Below are 21,912 nucleotides of genomic sequence, written 5' to 3'. Positions count from 1 at the left end.
AGGGATATAGGATCCCGATGCGGAGCGACAGGCGTATAAAGTGACCAACGCATGGTCAAAGTAACCGCAGCGTAGATTCAGAGTAGCATTATTTTCTCAGTGAAGATGGGACATTCACTCATCCGGAAACGTCTGCTACAAACTGCAAAGTGAACCTCAAATATAAATCCATATCACATATAAACATATCGCTGAGTCACTTCGCATCGCTTGAACATATCGTGTCGTTTTAGTTTCAATGGTGGCATTTCATACTCGAAAAGTAATTGTTTCCCTCAAAGGCAGCATTTCCGTGTTTTTTTTTTTCTTCTTTTTTTTCTTTTTATCTAAAATGTTTTTGTTTTTTTAGTGAAATTCTATCAATACTGACACTCGCCTCGAAGCGCAAATCCCGAACGGCTCGAGGAATATCACCAACTATAGACCAAATTGTACCACGTTTGTAAATATCTAAAAAAGAAAAGAAAAAAAACCCTACTTGCTACAGGAACAGTGACGTTGCGGGTTAGGGATGCAATTACATTAGAAAAATATGGTAATATATATAACTTAGTTCCAGGCGGTCTATTCTGAGGACACTTTATAGCAAAACAAGTCAAAAATAAAGCTCATTCAGTGATCAAAATCATCGACGCGTTATTATCGATGATCCGTATAGCTGTAAGCAGCGGTGTGTCAGATTCAGGTTGAGCGTGGTCAACACAACAACAAAAAGTCCCTCAGAAGACGTAATATATTTGAATCCATCTGGAAATATTATTGTCAAATTAACAATTCGGAAAAATTGCATTTGTTCCACTCCTCAGGAAGAAACGGAGTAGATGTTTCATTAATGTCCAGGTTTCAAGCAGTCGAACCCCAGTGCTGGTGACAGATTTACAACACGCACATCATCTCCTCGTTCGGACCCGAGACGCACAGTTCCCGCACACAGCCGGCCCGGATCCCTCTCCTCGCGTCACTACGCGGCCATTTTGTTGTCCTTCTGGAGGAGCAAATGAAGAGAGAAAAACATCAAGTTATTCATACTTCAGTTAAAACTACAAACCAACAGTCATAAAAGTACAAATTTTGTGTTTGTTTTTTTCTATATTTAACACCTGATTCTAACAATTAAAGGGATACTTCACCTCTGGAAAGATGAATGTGTATTTAAAATGGGTCATTTATGTAGAAGAAATGTGAAATTATTTCTATAATTATTCTATATTCTAGACTGAGAAAAGCCAGAAAATGTATTTTTGGCTTATGTGATGGCTCCCAGAATGCACTTGCTTCGCTGCCCTAGGAGGCCATGCCTACCGGTAACAGCGCGCAGTAGTTAAACAACAAGTCTAGGCTACTAGTGAGTCTCCGTGATGAGTCTGCCCGAAAATGTGTTTCGAAATCGCCCCAAATGTCCGGGATTCGGCTTTTGCTTTCTACAGTCGCCATTCATCATGTTTACTGTGGCGAGCAGGACGAGTGAGGGCCGCGGGAGAACGGCACGAGGCCGGTGGTGTGATTACCGATGAGCGACACCTGTGAGACGCACCGGTCTCGTATCTCTCACGGAGGAGCGGGAATTTTCTTAGCAATGTTAAAACGCACATCAACCGATCACATGTTTGGCGTTCATGTAAACACTACATACAGATTCACCAATCGGAATGAATTCAGTTAGATTGAAACAAAAGGTGTGCATGTAAACAATGAATGGCGACTGCAGAAAGCAAAAGCTGAATCCCGGACATTTTGTACGATCTCGACGGCCGCACATGTCCGGGAAAAAGAGGATGGTAACCCCTACTACTCAGCTTTCTCCACAGAACAAGAGCCTGCTAGCTTAGCTTCCAAAAAAAGCTAAATCGTCTCTCGTCTCAGGGGGATATGAGGGTGGAAAGCACGGTAATTTGAAAATACTACAGGTTTCCTACTAATACAAAGCTTAATGCTAAATCCTGAAGTATCCCTTTAACATTAAATATCACAAATAAAAACCTAACACAGGGTTGTACACTCTTCAGGCTAGCTAATCTACTGTTGGCTAATAGCACTCATATTTCCCATACATTTAAGAATCTATTGATGTCACATGACTAGACATGCGTCATCGTTTTCAAAGTCCACACTAGAACGAGAAAATAGTGTTTTCGAAAAGCTTTGTTTTTATTAATAAAAATCACTGTCTCGGTGTGGATGAAAGGCCAAAACGGAGAGAAGATGGATGGATGGATGGATGGATGGATGGATGGATGGATGGATGGATGGATGGATGGATGGATGGATGGATGGATGGATGGATGGATGGATGGATGGATGGATGGATGGATGGATGGATGGATGGATGGATGGATGGATGGATGGATGGATGGATGGATGGATGGATGGATGGATGGATGGATGGATGGATGGATGGATGGATGGATGGATGGATGGATGGATGGATGGATGGCATTCTACAGCAATCCCTGGTTGTGCTGATTCTGACGTGTAGTTCGGGTTTTAGGGAGAAATGACAGCGCACCGCTGTGAAGGGGAGGAAGTTGCACTAGACAAATCGCGGCTAGCTTGTAATAGTTTTACCTCAAATATATTATTATTTTTTTAATCCTTGAAAGCCGAAATCAAAAATAAAATTAGATCAATACGCTGATTTCACGCAGCCGCCATTTTGAAATCGAAAGCGAGGCTCCGGTGGGAAGAAAACCGGAAGTACAGATAGACAACAATGCCTTGGACTCCCAACCTGAAGCTGCTGCCGCCATTTACACTATTGGATGTTAATATCCAATATATAATACAGGATATGTCTATAGTTCGTTCCTGCTTCTTTTTTTACGTTCTGAATTATATATAAAAAATAATTTTATTTGTAAATTAATTTCACTGTATACAGTCTAAAGAATGAAAGAAATGTATGTACATTTTTAGAATAACTAATTTCTACATTAAACACAACAATACACCATCGTATTCGCGACACTCCTGATTAAAGGCGACACTTCCGGTTTTCTTTCTTACCGGAGCCTCGCTTTCTATTTAAAAATGGCGGCTGCGTGAAATCAGCATACATCACAGGTCTTAAGTGTGAGCGTTTGAATGTTATTTCTCTCGGCCACCGTCACTAGTTAAGCCGGGGCTGTGGTGTCGTGCGATCTCTCTCTTCTGGACAGCGAATAGCAAAACTGCATCAGACAAATGGTTTAATATGATCGTCAGAGCTCATCGATACAGCAGCCTTTCATAGTTCAGTGTCGGTGCCCATTCCTACCTGCTATTTTATGTTAGATATATATTTTATGCCCTACTAGAGGAAAGTGCCAAATATTTTAGAAGTGTATTGATCTTTATCACAAGAATCATTCATTACCCGGTACTCAAAATCAGCGAACTCTCTTCCTCCTTGACTGCCTCTGAACGCTCCTCTGAAGCCACTTCCACCCGGGTACGACCCGAACGAGCCCCGACTGAACCCACGGCCCCGGCCCCCCCTGAAGCCCATGCCTCCGCGACCTCTGAACCCTCCGCGGCCCCGTCGCAACGGGATGCCAAACGTCTCCGCGTTCATCCTCCGCTCCTCCGCCCAGGTATTCCTCCTGAAATTAAAACAAGCTCAAATACATTTCACAAAGTTTCCATGCAAACTGCGGCTTGCTTCCTCTGCCATACAGCCGCTGGCCTCCTGTTGGACTCACCGGGGGAAACCGGATCCTCCAGACCTCTCGGCTGCCTTCCTGTTTAAAATCACGCACAATCATTTCACAGTCAGATCATGGTTGCTGCATCATGTACCAACAGTGAGAGTTTCCACATGGAGGCTCATCTGACCTTGTATCATCACAGGAGATGTTGTCGAAAAAGGACTTGGTTTTGTCGTAGTAGCAGTTTGATCCGAGAGGAACTTCCTCATCGGCGTTTCCTTCACTGTTCTGAGTGTCGACTCCCGAATCAGCCTTATCCTCGCCATTCAAAGCTTTCTCGGGCTTCTCATCTGAACAAACACACACAATAACACAGATCTATACCTGCATGTGTGTTGGACTACAACACGAGGAGGCCCTTTCCTTTACTCTCCTTTGTAAAAAGGTGTGCTTAACTGTATGTGCACTTGCAGTGTACGTCAGATCTGAAAACTATGAAAAAGCACTGTACTTGTACTAATATGACATTAATGAAATAAAAGGCCACTTAAAGAGACACTTTTATGTTTCACAAAAAAAGTGCCCTTTGTAATGTCAAATTAGACTATTTTCTTCTAAATATTTTGTTGTGCTTTAAAGTACACTTATTTTGATGCATTGACTAACATACTACAGCACAAGCGCTTGATTATAATTTTAACTGTAGTGTTATTCGATACTACGTTTAAAGTAAATATATTAATATGTACTAAATTGCATGATCATTATAAATGTAATTATTTAAATACATGACACACAAGCTTCAACAAAAATTACACTTAAGTATATTTAGTTTGGCATAAATGTTAGTACACTTGAACTATATTTAACACTGTGGGGGAAAAAATAAATAACAAATAAAGTACTTAAGCCCTAAAAAGGTCAAGAAAAGCACTATAAAGTTCAACTAACAAATTTAAACTAGTGCTGTCAAACGATTAAAATATTTAATCGTGATTAATCGCATTAATGTCATAGTTAACTCGCAATTAATCGCACATTTTTATCTATTCTAAATGTCTCTTGATTTCTTTTTGACCCATTCTTTTTTCTCATTTTAATGCTCTTTTCAACATGGAAAAGTGGATCGGCTTGCTTTGTGCAAATGTTTTTTTATTATTGAAAACAACATTGACAATACTGTGTTCAATTTCACACTAACATTCTCACTTGGAGCAAATAATCTCTCACACAGTGTAACACTGTCCTTCAATAAAAGGGTGAAAGAAATACTGACGAGGTCCTGATATTGACGAGGGGGCGGAGAATTCGCATCAGCTGTGTGTGTGTGTGTGTGTGTGTGTGTGTTCACAACGACAAAACACACAGATCACTTTGGTCTTGTCAATGGAACCATTTGGCAACTTTTTAAAAGTAAACTTTCCATTCAGAATCTTATTGGCATCCATTTCGGCGTCTCGCGCTCGTCATCCACTCAAAACGTAACGTTAACCAACTATTTGGCCGGCTCGCAAGCCCAAACAAGTGTGTGCGGCGCCGGCGTCGTGCCTGTTGTTTTGTTTCCGGTCTAGACATAAGATCTGCTTGCGCTTTGGTCGACGAAGCAACAAAACGTCCTCATGTGGCGCAAGCCATAGAAATGAATGGGTTTCATCGCGCATGCCGCGTCCTGTTGCAAAAGCATGTGAAAAAACGACAAAGTTTGCTTGGCCAAAAAGACAGTTAATCGCGCGAGAAAACTAACGCCGGTAAAATGGGATTGCGTTAACGTATTTAACTGACAGCCCTAATTTAAACTAATACACTTTCCTTGCAATTAACAAGCATTTAAGTGTCCAAAAACATTACACTGTTTACAGTTAACATACTTTTAAAAGCATATCATTTCTATAATAAATAAAGCTGATCTGGCACATTTGGTAGTCAGTTTGTACCTTTCAGCTTGAGTTTGCTCTGGAACTCCTTGTCAATCTCATCTTTGTTGAACTGAGCATTGGCGCTCTCAAAGTCAAAGTCTTTCTCAAACTTCATAGGTCCTTCTCTGCGCACAGGGAACCGACCTCGACCGCGATGACCTCCAGCGCGCCCGCGGCGAGCAGCAGGATGGCCAGCAGCTGAAAACACACAAACACTGGGTCATCGCTCTACAAAACACATGTCGACATTAATACATACTTTTACAGTGGGCCATATATAAAAATAAATCAAAGATTGCAAAAAAAGGATCCATTCTAAGCTTGCTTTATGACGTTCAGTTGCTAGAAATATAAAAAAGTCTATTAGCACCTCATAGAGGCCTTCAAAGACATTAGCTACATTTAGTTGTTGGTGTAGTCGAAAAATGCAGCAGTTGTCTACTGAAGAGGAGGTAAATCAAGCCGATCACTATGAAAGTCAACAAATACAGCTTGGGTGAACACAGCTACCCAAGTATCGCAAGGACACAAAGCCCTTTCCACACAGAGCAGTGCAAACACATTTTCTACTGTGTCTAGGGTGTAGAAACCCCTCAAAACAGCTGTTTAAGCCGTCTGCTTAAAACATTTAAAGGTATAATGACAGGTAAAAACAGCGTTTTGAGTGAATCGCATGAAAACACTCAGGCCAGCAAAGCAAGTAAATAATGCATTATCTGCTTAATGCATTTTTTTCTCCCTTTTGAGTTTGGGGTGAAGCATGTTCTCATCAGGATGCATGAGATTCACCCTTTCAAGTTCCGATAAATGAAGAAAGTCTATGGACAGATGTGAAATACAGACGGGCGAAGCTCTTATAGGAATCATGCAGTTTTAGCATCGATGCAGTGAGGGGCTTTCAGCAGAGGTGTTATAACCTGCGAGCCGCTTAGTCGCGTCTCCGTTGCCTCCTCTGGACTGACTGGACTCTGGTTCGCTTGGTTTCGGGACATCAGTACCTGGGAGAGTATAGCTCTTCAGGACTATGACACATTAAGCTTTACCAAATGCGCGTAGCAGAACCTGTTTTAACACTGGCATTGCTCAAACGGTGTCATACATCTCTATTCTATTGATTCTATTGAAGCACTAATAAAAGGGCTTTAAAATTATAGGCTATCCAGAATCCATCAAGTTTGTCAAGTAACTAACAGCCTGAGTCAAAGGCTGTGTCTTAACTAAACTACCTACCTGAACAGCATTTTGGGGCATCAGAGGCCCAAACGTTATTGCAGAACTACTACAGGCCCGTTCACACCAAGAACGATAACAATAAAGATATCTATAACGAGAACAACAATATCGTTCAGTTTTGTCGTCTGCCGCTTCAAAAGCCCTTTCAAGTTGAGTGGATTCTGATTGGTTTATATCATATATCATGAAAGTGATTCCAACAATATCATTTCTCCGTGCCATTGCTGTAGTATGGACTCTTTTATATCTTGAATTATTTTTAGAACTGGATCTATCGTTATCTTTATAGTTATTGTTCTCGGTGTGTGTGAACGGACCTGAAGGGCCTAACGTTCTTAATGTTAAAACAACAACAACAGTTTGGCTAGACTGGCATGACACATTTAAATTACCTTGGATGTTAAAACATGTTCTCCACACTAGGAGTTAAGGGCCGTTCACACCAAGAACAATAACTATAATGACAACTATATTTGCGTCCGCACCAACGAACGACAACGGTCTGTTTGGTGCGGTTGCAAAGTGTGTAGAACGTCATTGAGCATGTTTTTGCTGTTCTTGTTGCATTTACACGGCTTTAACCAGCAGATGTCCTCAGCATGCTATGCTTCGAGTGAAGCTAGTGTAATCGAGCTAATAATCTAACGGTGAATTTAGCTGACGTAGTCAATATAGTGGACTAAAAAACAACACCTAGTCTTTTTTTCACTGCAACTTCAAAGAAAGCAAGACAATGTTGTGGAAACGAGTGCTGGATACCTGAGGTAATACTTCTGCTTATTCAGAGGGTATGAACGATTGTTTTCCACATCCATTTTCTTGAAAAGGGGCTTGACTTGTCAAACAGTGGTGGACCTCGGAGATTAACTGCTCCGCAATGTCGCCTGCCTTTTTAAATGCGCAAGCCCTTAAATTAGAATGGCTTCTGATTGGCTGTCAGTGTTTTATCTTTCAAAAACTTTAGTTTTTTCAAGTGATCCAAGATATCGTTTCTCTATATCGTTATATCTGTGGTGTGAACTCTGCTATTCTTTAATATTGAGAACGATTTTCGTCTTTTCGTCACACATCTTTATCGTCCTTGGTGTGAACGGGCCTTGAGACTCAAATACAAGCTTCACTACTGCCACATGGCAGATGAAGTCTGGGGTGGGAATCCCCAAGTCGACACTTCCCACTTTCGATCTGATTGTGTTGGTCAATCACACGTTACGGTCATGTGTACAGACCACAAGAGGGCGCCATGACTCATTTCATGTTCTGTAGGGCAGTTCAGAAACCAATGGGCACGAATTCTTTGTTGAAAGAAAGGAAATGTTTCCATTTGGAAATGTAGTAACGCTGAACTGCAACCGTCAAAATATCTCCTCACCCCTCATCTGCTCCGCGAGGTCCACAGGCATCTGGGTATTGGTGGAGGCTGCACGAGTTGACACGGGGCTCTTGCGGCCCAATGCCGTGAGGGCAGTGGTGACCGCAGGTGCTGATGGGGCAGAAGGCTCCACTAGGGGGCTTTTTCGGAGAGCGTCCAGAGCCGGACTGGTGTGACCTGCATTACAGAAATGGCAAAAGTTAAGAGACATACGATAAAGTGACAAAATCTGACAGTTCACAGCCAAAAATGTTAAGAACCGCAGCCACCCTGACCAGGAAATCAGTGCTGGTTAGAAGACAAAATCTGGTGAATTGTGTTAATGGAATAATTTGATTAAAAACAGATCATAATCCAGTCACACACACTCAATTATAAATATTAATTGGAGAAATCTTAAATCAGCATTTCAAGAGACACCCACACACAGCAGCTAAATAAAGTTATTGCAGAGAGCTTAATCCAGTTTGGTACACACAGTTCAGGAGCGACAACAGAAAGTGTCAGGTGATAACCACACTTATATTGTGTGTGTAGTCTCTGCACAGAATCGAACTGAAGAAATAGTTATTGCAGTTGAGTCACCCCCACGTTTTTAAATTTGGCTTTTGACCTACAGGAACTACAAAGACCATTGAGACATATAGGTTAACATTTCCACAGAAACATGGTGCAAGGGGCTTCCTAGTGCACCGGTAGCTCAGATGGAGTGGCCACTCAGGCCAGGGAACATCACAGGAAGCCCAAGCACTGGAAGGCAGAGTCTTAGCATATTACACTTCTAGCAGAAGGGACAATCTAGCCCAATGGTGGCCAGCTCTAGACCCCAAGGTCCACTCTCCTGCAGAGTTTAACTCCAACCCTAATCAAAAACCCTCATTTTAAAGTAATCCAGAAGTCTTTAGTTAGACTCTTCAGGTATGTTTGATTAGGGGTGGAGATACAATCTGCAGGACAGTGGACCTAGAGGACCACAGTTGCCCATCTCTAATCTAGCTCAACGATGCAAGACAGTCTAAGCAGAAGTGAGAAACTGGGAAAGCATGGTGGAAAGTAGGAGGTTCAAGGTTCCTCTTCAAGGTTGCTGGGCAAGGTGGGCCCTCCTTAAAGCTCCAGTAGGGAGTTTTGAGAAAACGTTGACTTAGCCTGAAAATTTGAACAAGCACAACTTCCAGGTCCCACCCCCTTGCTCTCTGCTGCGCTACAGCCCTCCCTCCACAGCTCGTCCTCCACAGCGGAGCCCGTCGTGAACGCGCAGCCTAGTAAACAGGGCCACCGATGACGGTGGATAAACAGTTACGGCACATTCACTAATAGGGACGAAACATCAACAATATGCTTTACATTGACTAAGGCCTGCCCATACTTTGACTACAAACTTGGTCCTCAAATCATTACGTATTTTGCAATACATGTAATGTAACTTTATAACGTTGCACCCTTTCTATAAGTTATAAATAGCTAGTAAGATAATATAACGGTAACTAACATATATAATATAATTCAAGTAATTATTCTAGCGATATGTAGGCCTAATGCTAGATAAGGTTTGCTAGTACTAGGGCTGGGGTAAACGATTATTAATTTAAGCGATTAGTCGGGCGATTATTTTATTGATTAGTCGACTAATCTAACGACTAATTGGACGATTAATATAACTAGGGATGGGAATTGATGAGAATTTAACGATTCCGATTCCATTATCGATATTGCTTATTGATTCGATTCCTTATCGATTCTCATTGGGTGAGGGAATAAGTACAAATTTGTTCGTTTGTATTAACTTATTGAACTTATAACTTATTTGTTTGTTAATTATTATTAACTCGCTGACACAGCACAGAGTATTAGGGGTGTGAACCTACACTGGTATCACGGTTCGATTACGATTATCATGTCATCGATTCAGTTCAATTCGATATCTCGATGCATTACATGCACTGCATCCTCAATTTTACTTCAAAAGTGATGTGTGCGTGCGTGCGCGTGTTCACCTGTTCGTGAAGTCGCAGTGACAGAAACAGTGACATAATGACATTCCAGTTTAAGTTTCATGGGACTAAAGTCTGTTCATGCTGTGTGGCCAAATGTTTCTGCATATTGGAGGTCCCCTAGCCTGGCATGCCAGACCTACATCAAGATGTTAGGTCTGGGAACTCTCCATTGACATGCCTCAATCCGAGGGGCGGGATAAACGGTTACCTTTCAAAATCCCTCTGCACGCAATAGGATAGCGCTACAACCAACCAGAGCAACGAACGGTTGTGGATGAGTGAGTCCCATGCGTTTTTCCACCAGCGGAGCTAATTGATATATTCAACTTTTGCCGTATCAGGTCGGTAAAACTCCGAACACATCTTCCTTTTTTAAGAATGACTTAAGTGACGTTCTCTTAACTCCAAGTCCTCCAGAGTCGCGGCCAAAGCCGATTCGAAAGACCGCTGCATCTTCATTGTTTTCAAGTAGCAGGAAAATCACCTATGGAAATCACGCGGAACGTCATGAACTGTGCCGTCATTGTGTTAAGCCCGCCCGCCGACTCTATACACGATGTGATTGGCCTGACCAGTTTTTGGTTTTTACAGCTCAAAAGCCTATGGAGAGTTGCTAGACCACACTGGCTGCGAAATAATTTTCGCTGCCGCTAGGGTGCGTCTAGATTTCTAGGCTGGAGGTCCCCCCCTTTGACGAAATGGAAATTTTACAGGTGTTGCAAGTGACCATATTGTTATGAGGCGCCGTCATACTCTCATTGAGTGTGTGTGCGCTCGCGTCTCATGAGTATGTGCGTGAAGAGTTTGTGTGTGCGCGCGTCTCATTTGAGTTTGTGTGTGCGCGCGTCTATAAGTATGTGCCTGGAGAGTTTCGCGCATCTCGTGTGTGTAGAGTTTGTGTGCATGCGTGAGCGACTTTAGGTGTGTCGTTGTGCATTTCATATGTATTTGTTTGAGCATTCAGCAGTATACATGTATGTTTGACTACTTCGTATACGTGTATATGCAAGTGTTTCATATATGTGTGGGTGAATGAAGATTGATTTAAGCCCTAGACGGCACCTCATATATTGTCGTCTTTTCGCGTGAAATATAACCAAACGAGCGCTTCTGTCTCGATGCCATGTTTGCTGCGTTCTGAATCAATAACTCATCAGCGCGTGTGTGACGTCATGACACATTTGCAACGAGCGGAACCGATAAGCGGAATCGTTAAGCAGGCATACTAACGGTTCCAGGGAATTGGTTCACTGGGAACTGGTTCTGAAGAAGAACCGGTTCTCGTTTCCCATCCCTAAATATAATGATTATTTTTCTGCAGCTCGATTAATAAAAAACCATAATGTATCTCAAGAAAATACGAACTGGCGTACTGAATCACTGAAAGCATGAACAAACTGCACGGAGAGCTAAGATGGTCAGCTAGAACCACTAAAGTGTGCAGAGCTCAAGCTACAAAATAGGGGTGTGACGGTTATTATATAACCGTGAGTCCGACGGTTATAGTAGAACACCGTCATTAGAACTCTATAACCACCAAAACCGTGTTATTAAAATATTTTTTACAAACATTTTTTATTATAGAGAATGTTTAAATACTAATATCAGCTTACGAGGGAAATGGAGGCGGAGTTAGTGGTGCTTCGGAGGCTGCTACTGCTGGAGATGATTCGGGAGAGTCTGTGCCCCTTTACCGACCAGAGTGCGCGCTGACACGGAGGTCTTGTTTATACTCGGCGTGTCCGCACGCGGAGGTGCGTGCGGTGTGGGCACTGGGCGGTCGTGTGCGTTGGGTGCGCAAGACCCCATTTCGCTTGGCTGTGTGCACGGCTTTTTTTGTAACAGCGCGCGGCGCCGCATCCGAGGATGAACGACTTCAAGCCGAATCTGCCCGAGCGTGTCCGTCTCACCGCACCGGCACGCAGTTTGCGCTTCTAAATTGCAACGTTTTTTTTGTTAAGGTTTTGTTTACTGTGTGCGATTAATTTAAAAAAAAAAGCACATTCACTTTTTGTCCTCCATTCTGCAATGTTTCGGTCTCCCACGTGTGTGTGGCGAGCTGTACCGCCGGGAACAACGCAAAAAATAAATAAGTGTCAACGCAAAAAAATGACGTAGACGCGCCGCTACAGCACTAGCTAGTACAGTTGTAACAGGGTTCAGTTGTTATGGGAAGAAGGAGGCAGGAACCGGCGAAGGTTCAACAAGTTTAATAATAAATAAACAAATACAAAATGAAAGTATAAGCCAGTAGCCCCTCACGTACGACTGCTGGCGCACAAAACAGAACATAAAATCACAACATAAAATCACAACGTAAAATCAGGCCTGTTCCTCTCTCGATCTTCACTGTCGTCGCTCCTCCTTTACGCTTCCGCTCCTCCGTGAGAGATACGAGACCGGTGCGTCTCACAGGTGTCGTTCATTATCACTCACGCCACCGGCCTCGCGCCGCTCTCATGTCCCTCGGCCTCGTCCTGCTCGCCGCAACATTATTTCAGCAACATGACAAGCCAGTGAATTAGGTTTCAATTGTTGCTTTGCACAGTGCGTGACATTTTATCTACATGTTACGCGGCTAGAGTTTTGACACCGAGTCAATGGGCTCTAATTCTTTTTCGCTTGTTTTTCGCCATCGGTCTTCTTCCTTTTACCCGTCTTTGTTTTATGAGTAGGTGCCACTCCAGAAATTTCCAGTTTAGGTTGTTTCTCCGCCATTAGCACAGCTGCGGCACACCGGCAATCTTGAGTTTGGTTTGAACGACTGGTACACGCTGTGCAAGAGAGGGGTGTGATCAGCGTGTACACGAGCGTGATTGACACTGCTAAGACATTCCTCCTGGCTCTGATTAGTGGTTTCTGACCGGGAGCGTGTATTTCTGCAAATGGCAATAGGACCACTGGGAGGAGCTTGATTTTTTCACAGATTATCCGTCTCATATTCTACTGTCAGGACATAATGAGTTTTAACATATGTAAAAAATATATATATTTTTTTTACAAAAGTTACCTACATCAGCTTTAAAAGGAAGATAAAAATGACTCCATGATGCTGGATCTCATTTTGAATCTTTTACACAGGAGATTGCGAAAGGTCCTACTGTGTAAGATCTTGGTCGAGTGACCTCGACGACACACATCCTGTCGGGCTTCAAGACATCAGGGACCCAGGGAAAGAACAGGTGTTGCCATGATAAAGTACTCCGTGCTCACAGGCATCTTGGAACAGGAAAGGAGGACCAAACATCCAGTCAGGGTATAGAGCAGGCATATGCAATTTCTTTAAAGAATAAGACAAACTCATCCTAATTTCACACCAAGGTCAAATGTGTTGCACTATTGCCAAGGGAGTGGACATGGACCTAGGTTGAAGGTTTCAGTTCAACCCTGGAACCAGACATATATTTGTAACCCAGAGGAGAATAAATTTGTTCTGATGGAGCTGGCAGAACCCTGGGGAAAGGGTAAGCAGGAGGCATCAGAGAGGAACGCAAGTACAAGGAGCTGGATGACTGGTAGGGAGTTCCCCATCCAATCAATGTGGAGCCTAGCGGTGGTGGGTGGGGGGGTTGAGAAGTGTGGGGCAGCACATGGTTGAGAAGTGTGTGGCAGCACATGGTTTGGGGAATCACCGGGAAAAATCTACTGTTATGGAACTGGAAAGAAGTGAGCTAGGAGCCAGAAGATGCGCAGTGAATTGCAGCAACTGCTGACCCAGTAGAGTTGAGTCGTAGCTGAGGTCGAATCACTCAAGGTCTGGGCAGCAACCAAGGAAAACGCCTTCCTCAGAGAAACAGAGGAAATTTTTGCATGGATATATTGGGCTGGAACACACTGCAATCACACTGCAGTCTCTTTTTCCCTGACAAAAACAAAAGAGTGATTTTGGTAAAAAAAAAAAAAAAAATTGTAACTACATTTAGTCTTGTCTTTCATCAAGGATATTGCATGTTTATTTAGTCACAGATATCATTTAATGATGTTGGTGTTGTCTCGTCTTAGTCCTGGAAAAAAAAAAGGTCGACAAAAAAAAAAAACAATCATCAGATTTCGTTTAACGAAATTAATACTACATTCTATCCAATAGTAGCTTCTTTGGGGTATAACGGAGGTGCGCTCACTCAGTTGGTTAGTAAGACGGCCACACAAAGAGGTCAGTCATGCTTTTGCTCTGGGACATTTTTTATATCGCACCCACATCGAAGCCTTCTGCGATAAGCTAATCGCAACGCTTCAAATCGCGATTCGATTAATCGTTCAGCCCTACGGCAGATCAAGATCACCGTCTGGTGTTTTGGACGAACATTATGTAGATGTGTAGTGAGCAGAAGTGGATTGTTTCTGAATGGCAGGTTTGCTGTATTGTGTTTATATAGTACATTAATATGCTGTCTGTTGAGACGCGTTTTCTCATGTTATTGATACACTTAGTTTTATGCACTATTATAACCTTATATTCCTTGCATGTACATTAAGTCAATTATATTTTATTTAAGAACAATCGTTTCAAAAGTTAATGCACTTTAAAAAGTGAACGTCACTTCATTTCAACAAAAGATGCGATGCTTGATTTGGTTTATTTGCTTATTGCGCTCGCTTGCGCCCTCTTGTGGGCACAGGAGACAACACAGTACTTTTTCCCTCTAACATTAAGTATTGCCTTAAGAATTCGAATACAATTAGAATTTTGCCAATATTTCGGAAAATTGGATTTTGGTTCTCAGCCATTTTGACATCAACTCCTGTATTCTGCTCACATAATTCACTCCCCCATTTAAATGTGATTATTATTCCCAAAGGTTTGCAGCGTGTTTGTTGCCCATGAGTTATGGTAGTCAGAAAACCACTAGACCTCTTAATTTGTCCTCTACATGCAGGTGCCTTAAAACTGCCTCTGAGTGAGAAACGAAACTCTTACATACGAAACTTTCAAAAGACAAAAGAGACAACAGACACAAAGACCACCAAACGGGTGGGATCTTGCTGAGTTCTGAACACAAGGCTTTATTTTACATTGACCAATTGTTAGTAACATTTTGATTTCATTTGACGGTTAGATAAACCCAAATCATTTGGTTTATAAACCTTAAATAGTTTGTTTTCGGTCCCCAGGGAATGGTTTACCTTCTGCTACGAAAGCACACAGAGTGTCACTGTTGAAAGCAGAGGCAATAGCATTGCTCTGAGGCAGTGGCGCAGTCATGCCAGTGTCACTAACAAAAAATCCCAAAGACCTTCCTGTGAGGAAAGGAAAAGCAGGCACACACATCAGCAGTGCCACAGGATCATCCAATACCCTGTTCTGTCACTTCTGCTCGACAGCGCCTTGTAAAAAATTATTGGATGTCTTGAAGTATTCTCCAGCTGTAGGCTAAGTTATAAAAATATGCCTCTCATTAGGAGTGTAACATTATATCGGAATACAAAAATGTAACAATGTGTACAGTTTATAGTGACAATATTGTGTATATTTCACCCAAAATGTATTAAGCAGCACAACTGGTTTTTGTGACACTGAAGACTGGAGTAGTGATTCTGAAAATTCAGCATCACAGGAATAAATTACATTTTAAAATATACTAAAATAGAAAACAGTTATTTTAAATTGTAATAGTATTTCACAATATTAAAATTGTGAGAGTTTTAGTGTCAGTACTACATTAAACTGCTATTATAATGTTGAATATAATGTATAGCCTAATAATGCAATAGGGGAATATTTGTGGGTCCTGATGATGCCAAATATCTTCTGTTACCAGTAAAAAGCGTCTAAAATAATTCTGTATTTTCAGGGCCAGAATCATGAATATTTTTATTCTGGTGTCACTATTATCCTGTGCATTGGGTTTCCAGCACTAAGTCAAAGTCTATTCATTTTCACACTCACAATGTTATACCAAATTGACCATTTTAATCAACAGTAAAAAACTTTTTAACCTTTTATCAAAGGTCTTGGAGTATCGCAATAATATCGTATCGTGAGATGCATCGAAGAGTGACATGAGGGTTTTGTTACACCCCTCCTGTGTTCAGTTTGAACTGAAACATCCCCAGCAGAGCTGTGAGAGGACACTTACCGACACCGACCGTCCCGAACTGTGGCGAGACCAGCGGGGCAGGGTTGAACTGAGGGTATGCCGTGACCTGTGGACGACTGAACAGCCCGTAGGAGTTTCCTGACTGGAAAGATGATGGTGGGGCAGAAGATCCCAGAGAGGACTAACAGATGAGAAAAGGAGAAAGCATAATGAGGTCAACTGGTCAAGAATTAAGGTCCTTGCACACTGAGTCCGAAATTCGGATCGGGATCGATTTTTCACATCCGTAGAAAGCAGTTTGAATGGTGTTTTGACATTTCAGAGCCACCAAATCACGAATACGAAAAAACGCATACGAAAATTTCGGACTCAGTGTGCAAGAGCCTTTACACTACGAGCAATGGGTCTCATTCATGAAACACGAGCAGAACGGATTTGTGTGTAAATCGTGTGTAAAGTGGTTCTGGCGTAAATTTTCGGATTCATTAAAATGTTCGTATTTTCCAAATGTTAGTTGGTACACAAGAAATCTACACCTGCTCCCGGCCACGCGTAAATAGTGCGCTTAACACCCGAACGTTTTGCTCATTAATAACTAAGGCTGCATTTTAATTCACCTTAATCGGGTACATATTTGCACAGCATTTTGAAAAAATATTATATATAGTAATTACATACGGTTTTTCTTATTATGAGAGCCAGTAATAGCATCTGCGATGGTGGTCCTTCTCCAGTTTGAATACTATTTTTCCGAAGTGAACTAATTCGTTTTTTGCTCTCAAGCTTAATGTCGAACCATTTTCTTCTCACTTCTGGGAATGTTTGATTAACAGATGAAACTCCATTAACTGCATCTGTAATATGCTGCCAAGCTTCCTTTTTTTTAGGACCCGATACGCCACTATGTACGCTTGAAAATAAAATGTGGCGTTTTGAATGAACTTCTGATAATAAAACTTCAATTTCTGCATCTGAGAAAAAAAAATTCATTCGCATCATGTCATAATATGATGCCCATATATAGTTGTCAGTCGGATTTAATGGGCGGGATTTATGGTAATTGAGAATGAACGTGCACGCGCATCCCATTTACGACTGATTGGAATTCATTAACACACACACACATTTCACTATCACATCTGACGTTTACGAAGTATTTGTGAATCAGGAGAAGAGTTTTCGGGAAGGTCTCTTTACGCGCAAATCACGTATATTTACGAATGTTTCATGAATGAGAGCCACTGACAAACTGAAAACCAACACCACTCAATCTAAGAATTACGTATAATGAAAAAAATCTCACATATTTAAATTCTTAGTACAGGTTCTCGCTCGTTTCGGCATATGAAAGCTGAGCTGCCTAACTAGACAGAAACTTTCGGTATCGTAAGATCTTTACAGATGGAACTAGCTTTGGGGGGTTGGGTTAAATACCTATATTGGCTATTTAAATATAATATTGGGTTTCATACACATTTAAATTGTGTTCCATGCGTATGTAACTTAAACAATTCTGTTTTTCCCCCTCACACAACCTCACAAATTTACTTTCTCAGCAAGTCTGTCATCTTCTAAAAAAAAAAAAAAAAAAACTCTTCCTGACATGAATGCTTTTAACTGTAAATATTGTATTGTCATGTTTCTCATTAGTTTTGACTTTTGTTGTGCTTCGTGGAGTACAAGTGGTGCTCACTACAGAGCAAAATGACATCCAAATCCTCGTCTCTGGACGTATGGAGTCAGACATTTTTTGGTAAACCTTTTGCAAAAATAACAGGCATCCAATCCAATGTTAAAAGAAAATCTATTTAAACAAATTAACTAGGGCCGGGACTTTAACGCGTTAATTAAGATTAATTAATTACACACTTTAACGCGTTAATTAATTACACAGAATTTTTTTTTTTAATCGCACTTATTTTTGCACCGCGGAACGTTTCTCACTGGATGAGTTTCGGCGGACCGATTATACTGGCGCACCAACTAGCGTTCATGACGAAGAAGCATAGACAGTAAAAGAAAGAAGCTGACGAGATCGCTTTGGTTGGCCGGTGGCTGGGAAATGTTGTTACAAAAAACGAACGGATGGACGCGTCGATAAGAGCATGGTTGTGTGCAAGCTATGCAACAAGGAATTCGCTATTGCTATTAGTGTAGTGTAGCAATATGCTATTTTGTTGCAATATGCTATTGCTACACTTAATGGCAAAAATTGCACTGGTCTGCTGGACTTGGTTGAACAAAAATAAACAATATTTTGTTGCTTAAGCTTATGTATGCAGTCATTATTCAATGGTATACTAAAAATCCATGTGAAAAAAATGACTTCTCACAGTTCTCAGGTCAAATATTTATGCGATTAAAATGCGATTAATTAATTACAAAGCCTCTAATTAATTAGATTAGTTTTTTTAATCGAGTCCCGGCCCTAAAATTAACATATTCAGTTGAAATAATTTTATGCAATTAATACACCCATGTGTATCCACATGGCCTACTGTAACGCCCACATCCAGACAACTGATTTACTAGGTATTACAGAAATCTAGGGTTGCCCCACAATAGTAGAGCAAACGTTAGTCGCCGAGAAGAGGCTTACGCCCCGTTTACACGAAGGGAAGACGCAGATACTTCCGTTTTTATCACAGAATTTCTAAAAACTCCGGCCAAAGTGGAGATTTCTGATAACGCCGGTTATGTGTGGCCGTGTCGACTGGGAGAAACGGGGTTTTAGGTTCTCAAGCGTCACATTATGCGCCAGAGATATGATGGCGCTCGACGGCGTATTTATGCGGGTTGATGTAAATGACAACTTTTTTGAGAACGATGTTATGCCCACGATGTTATTATTGAAAACGGAGGCGGGGGGGATATTCGTTTCTCTAAACACCCGGCTGTGTGTAAATGTGCCCTTAGTTGACCAAATATGAATTAGTCGGATAGTGTCAGAAAAAAGCTCCACAGGGAGTGGTGAAGTCATGAGTCCACGGCGGACATGTGGTAATTAGTACGTCAGGCAGGAAATCAAAGGAATTATTAATCGCAACCTGTATTAATGAGCTGAAGAGATTAATCACGTGTGTGTGTTGCATTTTCTTTTCTTTACGGTTTCTCTTATTTATTTAGAACGATTTAATTATATTTGAATACTTATTTTTCCTCACACTTGTAGTGCTGCTTCTTGTTTAATCTTATGTGGTTTCATGGGATATATTTCTCTTCACAGGATAGAGATAAGAGGAAGCCTCCATTTTTAGGTTTTTAACATCACAGGATGATGTTTTTAAGCTCATTTTTACAATCACAACTCCCTCCTGCTTCTTTGGCTGAAAGAAGACAGTTAATGACAGGTTTGGGTACCAGAGAAAATCTGTAAATTGGTTCAGGACCGGATCTGGTAAAAAAGACTGGATCCACATTCTTGGCTTTCCAGAAGTATTGGAAGGATCTAACAGTAGACTCAGATAAAAGCTCTCTAGACTTTGGCCCATATGCACCAAAAACACATTATTTGTGAGTCAAGCATATTATAAACCTTCATTTGTACAGGAATCAGCTACTGAGTGCATTCTTGTGTGTACCTGAACAATGGCGGGGTCCTGAGGCAGAGAGCATGTCGGTTTGGGAGGTTCACACACTGTCAGGTCTTTGATGTCACTTCCTCTGAATATGATGTACTCAAACGTCTCATCTCTGGGTGCGATGGGACGGTCCGTGGGCCGGTCCTCCGTGCCGAAGGAGCGCACTGCAACGAGAATTAAGAGAGCCAAACATGAGTTTTTAATGAGCTTTCATCCAAGTAATTCGTAATAAATTAGTCTTCTCGGAGGTTTGACTCTAATCTTCTTAAAATTGGAGAGCTTTTGCTTGGCAAGTAATCCGGTTGTTAAGTTTGACATCACAGCTTTAAAACAACAAAATGGTGCTAATAATATACGCTCACAGTTTGCTTTAGTACTACCAAAAATCACAATCCTAACATTCATCTTCATATCAAAGTTGGCCAGACAGCGAATCACCATTTTGAAATTGTTAAAATAGTGTCTGGGAGTTTTTAAAGGGGAGCTTAAATGTGTGCTATATTAATAGCATCAATAAAAGGACGTTGAGATAGTATTATGATTTGAATCACAGAAAAGAGTGGCAATAAAACATTAGAGATCCCTTAATGCAGTAGTTATCTATGCATGCAAGGTATAAAGGTTGAGCATTTATCATTTCATCCAAAATATCAGTGACTATACTTATTATCATAAAACTGTGGTAACTTTGTATTAGCAACCACTAGCATGAGAAAACAACTCTGATTACACCGCTTACACTGTTTAAATGGGGAAAGATGTTACAGTAGCAACAGTAACTGTGGTATTTTGGCATAAACTCTGGTTAACATGGCACATTTGTAAGAGAATGCATCACTTCGATGTAATGTTAACATCTATCCAGAGGGAGTTAATCCTACATTAAACACACTAACACATGCTAAAATCTTAGCGAACAGCCAGATTGCGTGTTTTGAACACGACAGACGCGTTAACTTTGCCGTTATGATGCCCAAAACTACGGCAGGTTAATATGATGCAAAGTAAACTGAAACACGCTTATGAAGCCCTACACTGCCGCACGAGGCTCCAGTGCTCAACACTGCTGTCTGTTTAGGGAGCGCACTACATTTTGAGACGCAGCCTCGATGCTAAATACAACGCGTACCCTCGCAATACTACGCGTAACACGAACTGAAGAGTCTTTTTGTGTGTAAAGAGTGTTTCCTGACCTTTGGCGAGCGCGACGGTTGAGTTCTCGGTGTCGATGGTGTAGAGAATGCCCTCATAACGGATCTCCGCCTTACTGATCAAACTGATCTTACTGCCGATATACGGCGTGCCGCCGCTCATCGTCACACGATCACTTCAACTAAACTGAGAGAGTTTTGGTAAATATTTATCTGCAATTCACAAGCATAAACAAACTGCTGCTACTGCGTGAGTGTGTTTGCTAATATAATATGGCCGCCTGCATTTTCAGGCCATCAGGCGGAAATGACGTTGAACCGCCTGCAATATCGTCTACGTCAGGGTTTCCCAACTTTAAATGTTGGGAATGTTTTTTTCTCTCTCTCTCTCTCTCTCTCTCTCTCTCTCTCTCTCTCTCTCTCTCTCTCTCTCTCTCTCTCTCTCTCTCTCTCTCTCTCTCTCTCTCTCTCTCTCTCTCTCTCTCTCTCTCTCTCTTCTTTTCTCCAAGCATTTAATAATAAAAAAAAAGTTTGCGGACCCAAACAGTTAACTTAAATTCATTAAATTAAAATATTCAAGAAAGGTGTATATAAGGCATTCTGTTTATTATTGGGTCGACTGAGTTTATTAGTGATAAATGTTCTATAGTTATACTGGACGAGTTTGTTTCTTTACTTTTTTAAATTATTATTATTTATTTTTATTATTATTATTTTTTCACTATTATTTATTTAGTTGTTTATCTTTATTTATATTTTTAATTATCTTTATTTATTTACTTACTTTTTGTATTAATCTTTATTTTTTTATGTATCTTTATTCATTTTTTATTATTTATTTGTATGTATCTTTATTTATTTGTATGCATCTATTTTCGTTTATCTTTTTTTTTTTTTTTACTTAGGCCTACTTACCAACCTACTTACCAGTTTTGGTCTATAATAAATCTCATAGTTTTTAAATGTGTTAGATCCAGTGGTGCATCTCTCTCTCTCTCTCTCTC

General features: G+C 41.1%; 1 protein-coding gene across 3 annotated transcripts; it reads right to left on the bottom strand.

The window, feature by feature from the left end:
- Positions 1–946: 946 nt before the first annotated feature.
- Positions 947–21,218, bottom strand: lsm14aa (LSM14A mRNA processing body assembly factor a). Of its 3 annotated transcripts, XM_056245729.1 has the most exons (11): positions 20,951–21,218; positions 19,758–19,921; positions 16,216–16,357; positions 15,263–15,376; positions 8,145–8,321; positions 6,457–6,537; positions 5,558–5,737; positions 3,811–3,973; positions 3,678–3,716; positions 3,353–3,578; positions 947–985 (listed from the first exon to the last, which is right to left on the bottom strand). In XM_056245729.1, exons 1-11 carry the CDS (start codon positions 21,069–21,071, stop codon positions 962–964), a joined length of 1,431 nt encoding a protein of 476 aa, XP_056101704.1. In that variant the 5' UTR covers positions 21,072–21,218; the 3' UTR covers positions 947–961. The 3 variants fall into 3 exon arrangements, with proteins under 3 accessions (XP_056101704.1, XP_056101702.1, XP_056101703.1); XM_056245727.1 differs by lacking the exon at positions 6,457–6,537; XM_056245728.1 differs by lacking the exons at positions 6,457–6,537; positions 15,263–15,376 and having other exon boundaries at positions 20,951–21,216.
- Positions 21,219–21,912: the final 694 nt, after the last annotated feature.

This window comes from Rhinichthys klamathensis, unplaced genomic scaffold (genome assembly GCF_029890125.1).
Source record: "Rhinichthys klamathensis goyatoka isolate OS25496 unplaced genomic scaffold, OSU_Roscu_1.1 h1tg000033l_1, whole genome shotgun sequence".
Classification (NCBI taxonomy): domain Eukaryota; kingdom Metazoa; phylum Chordata; class Actinopteri; order Cypriniformes; family Leuciscidae; genus Rhinichthys; species Rhinichthys klamathensis.
Note: the sequence above shows the minus strand (reverse complement) of the source record. Positions and strands in the feature narration are given on the sequence as shown.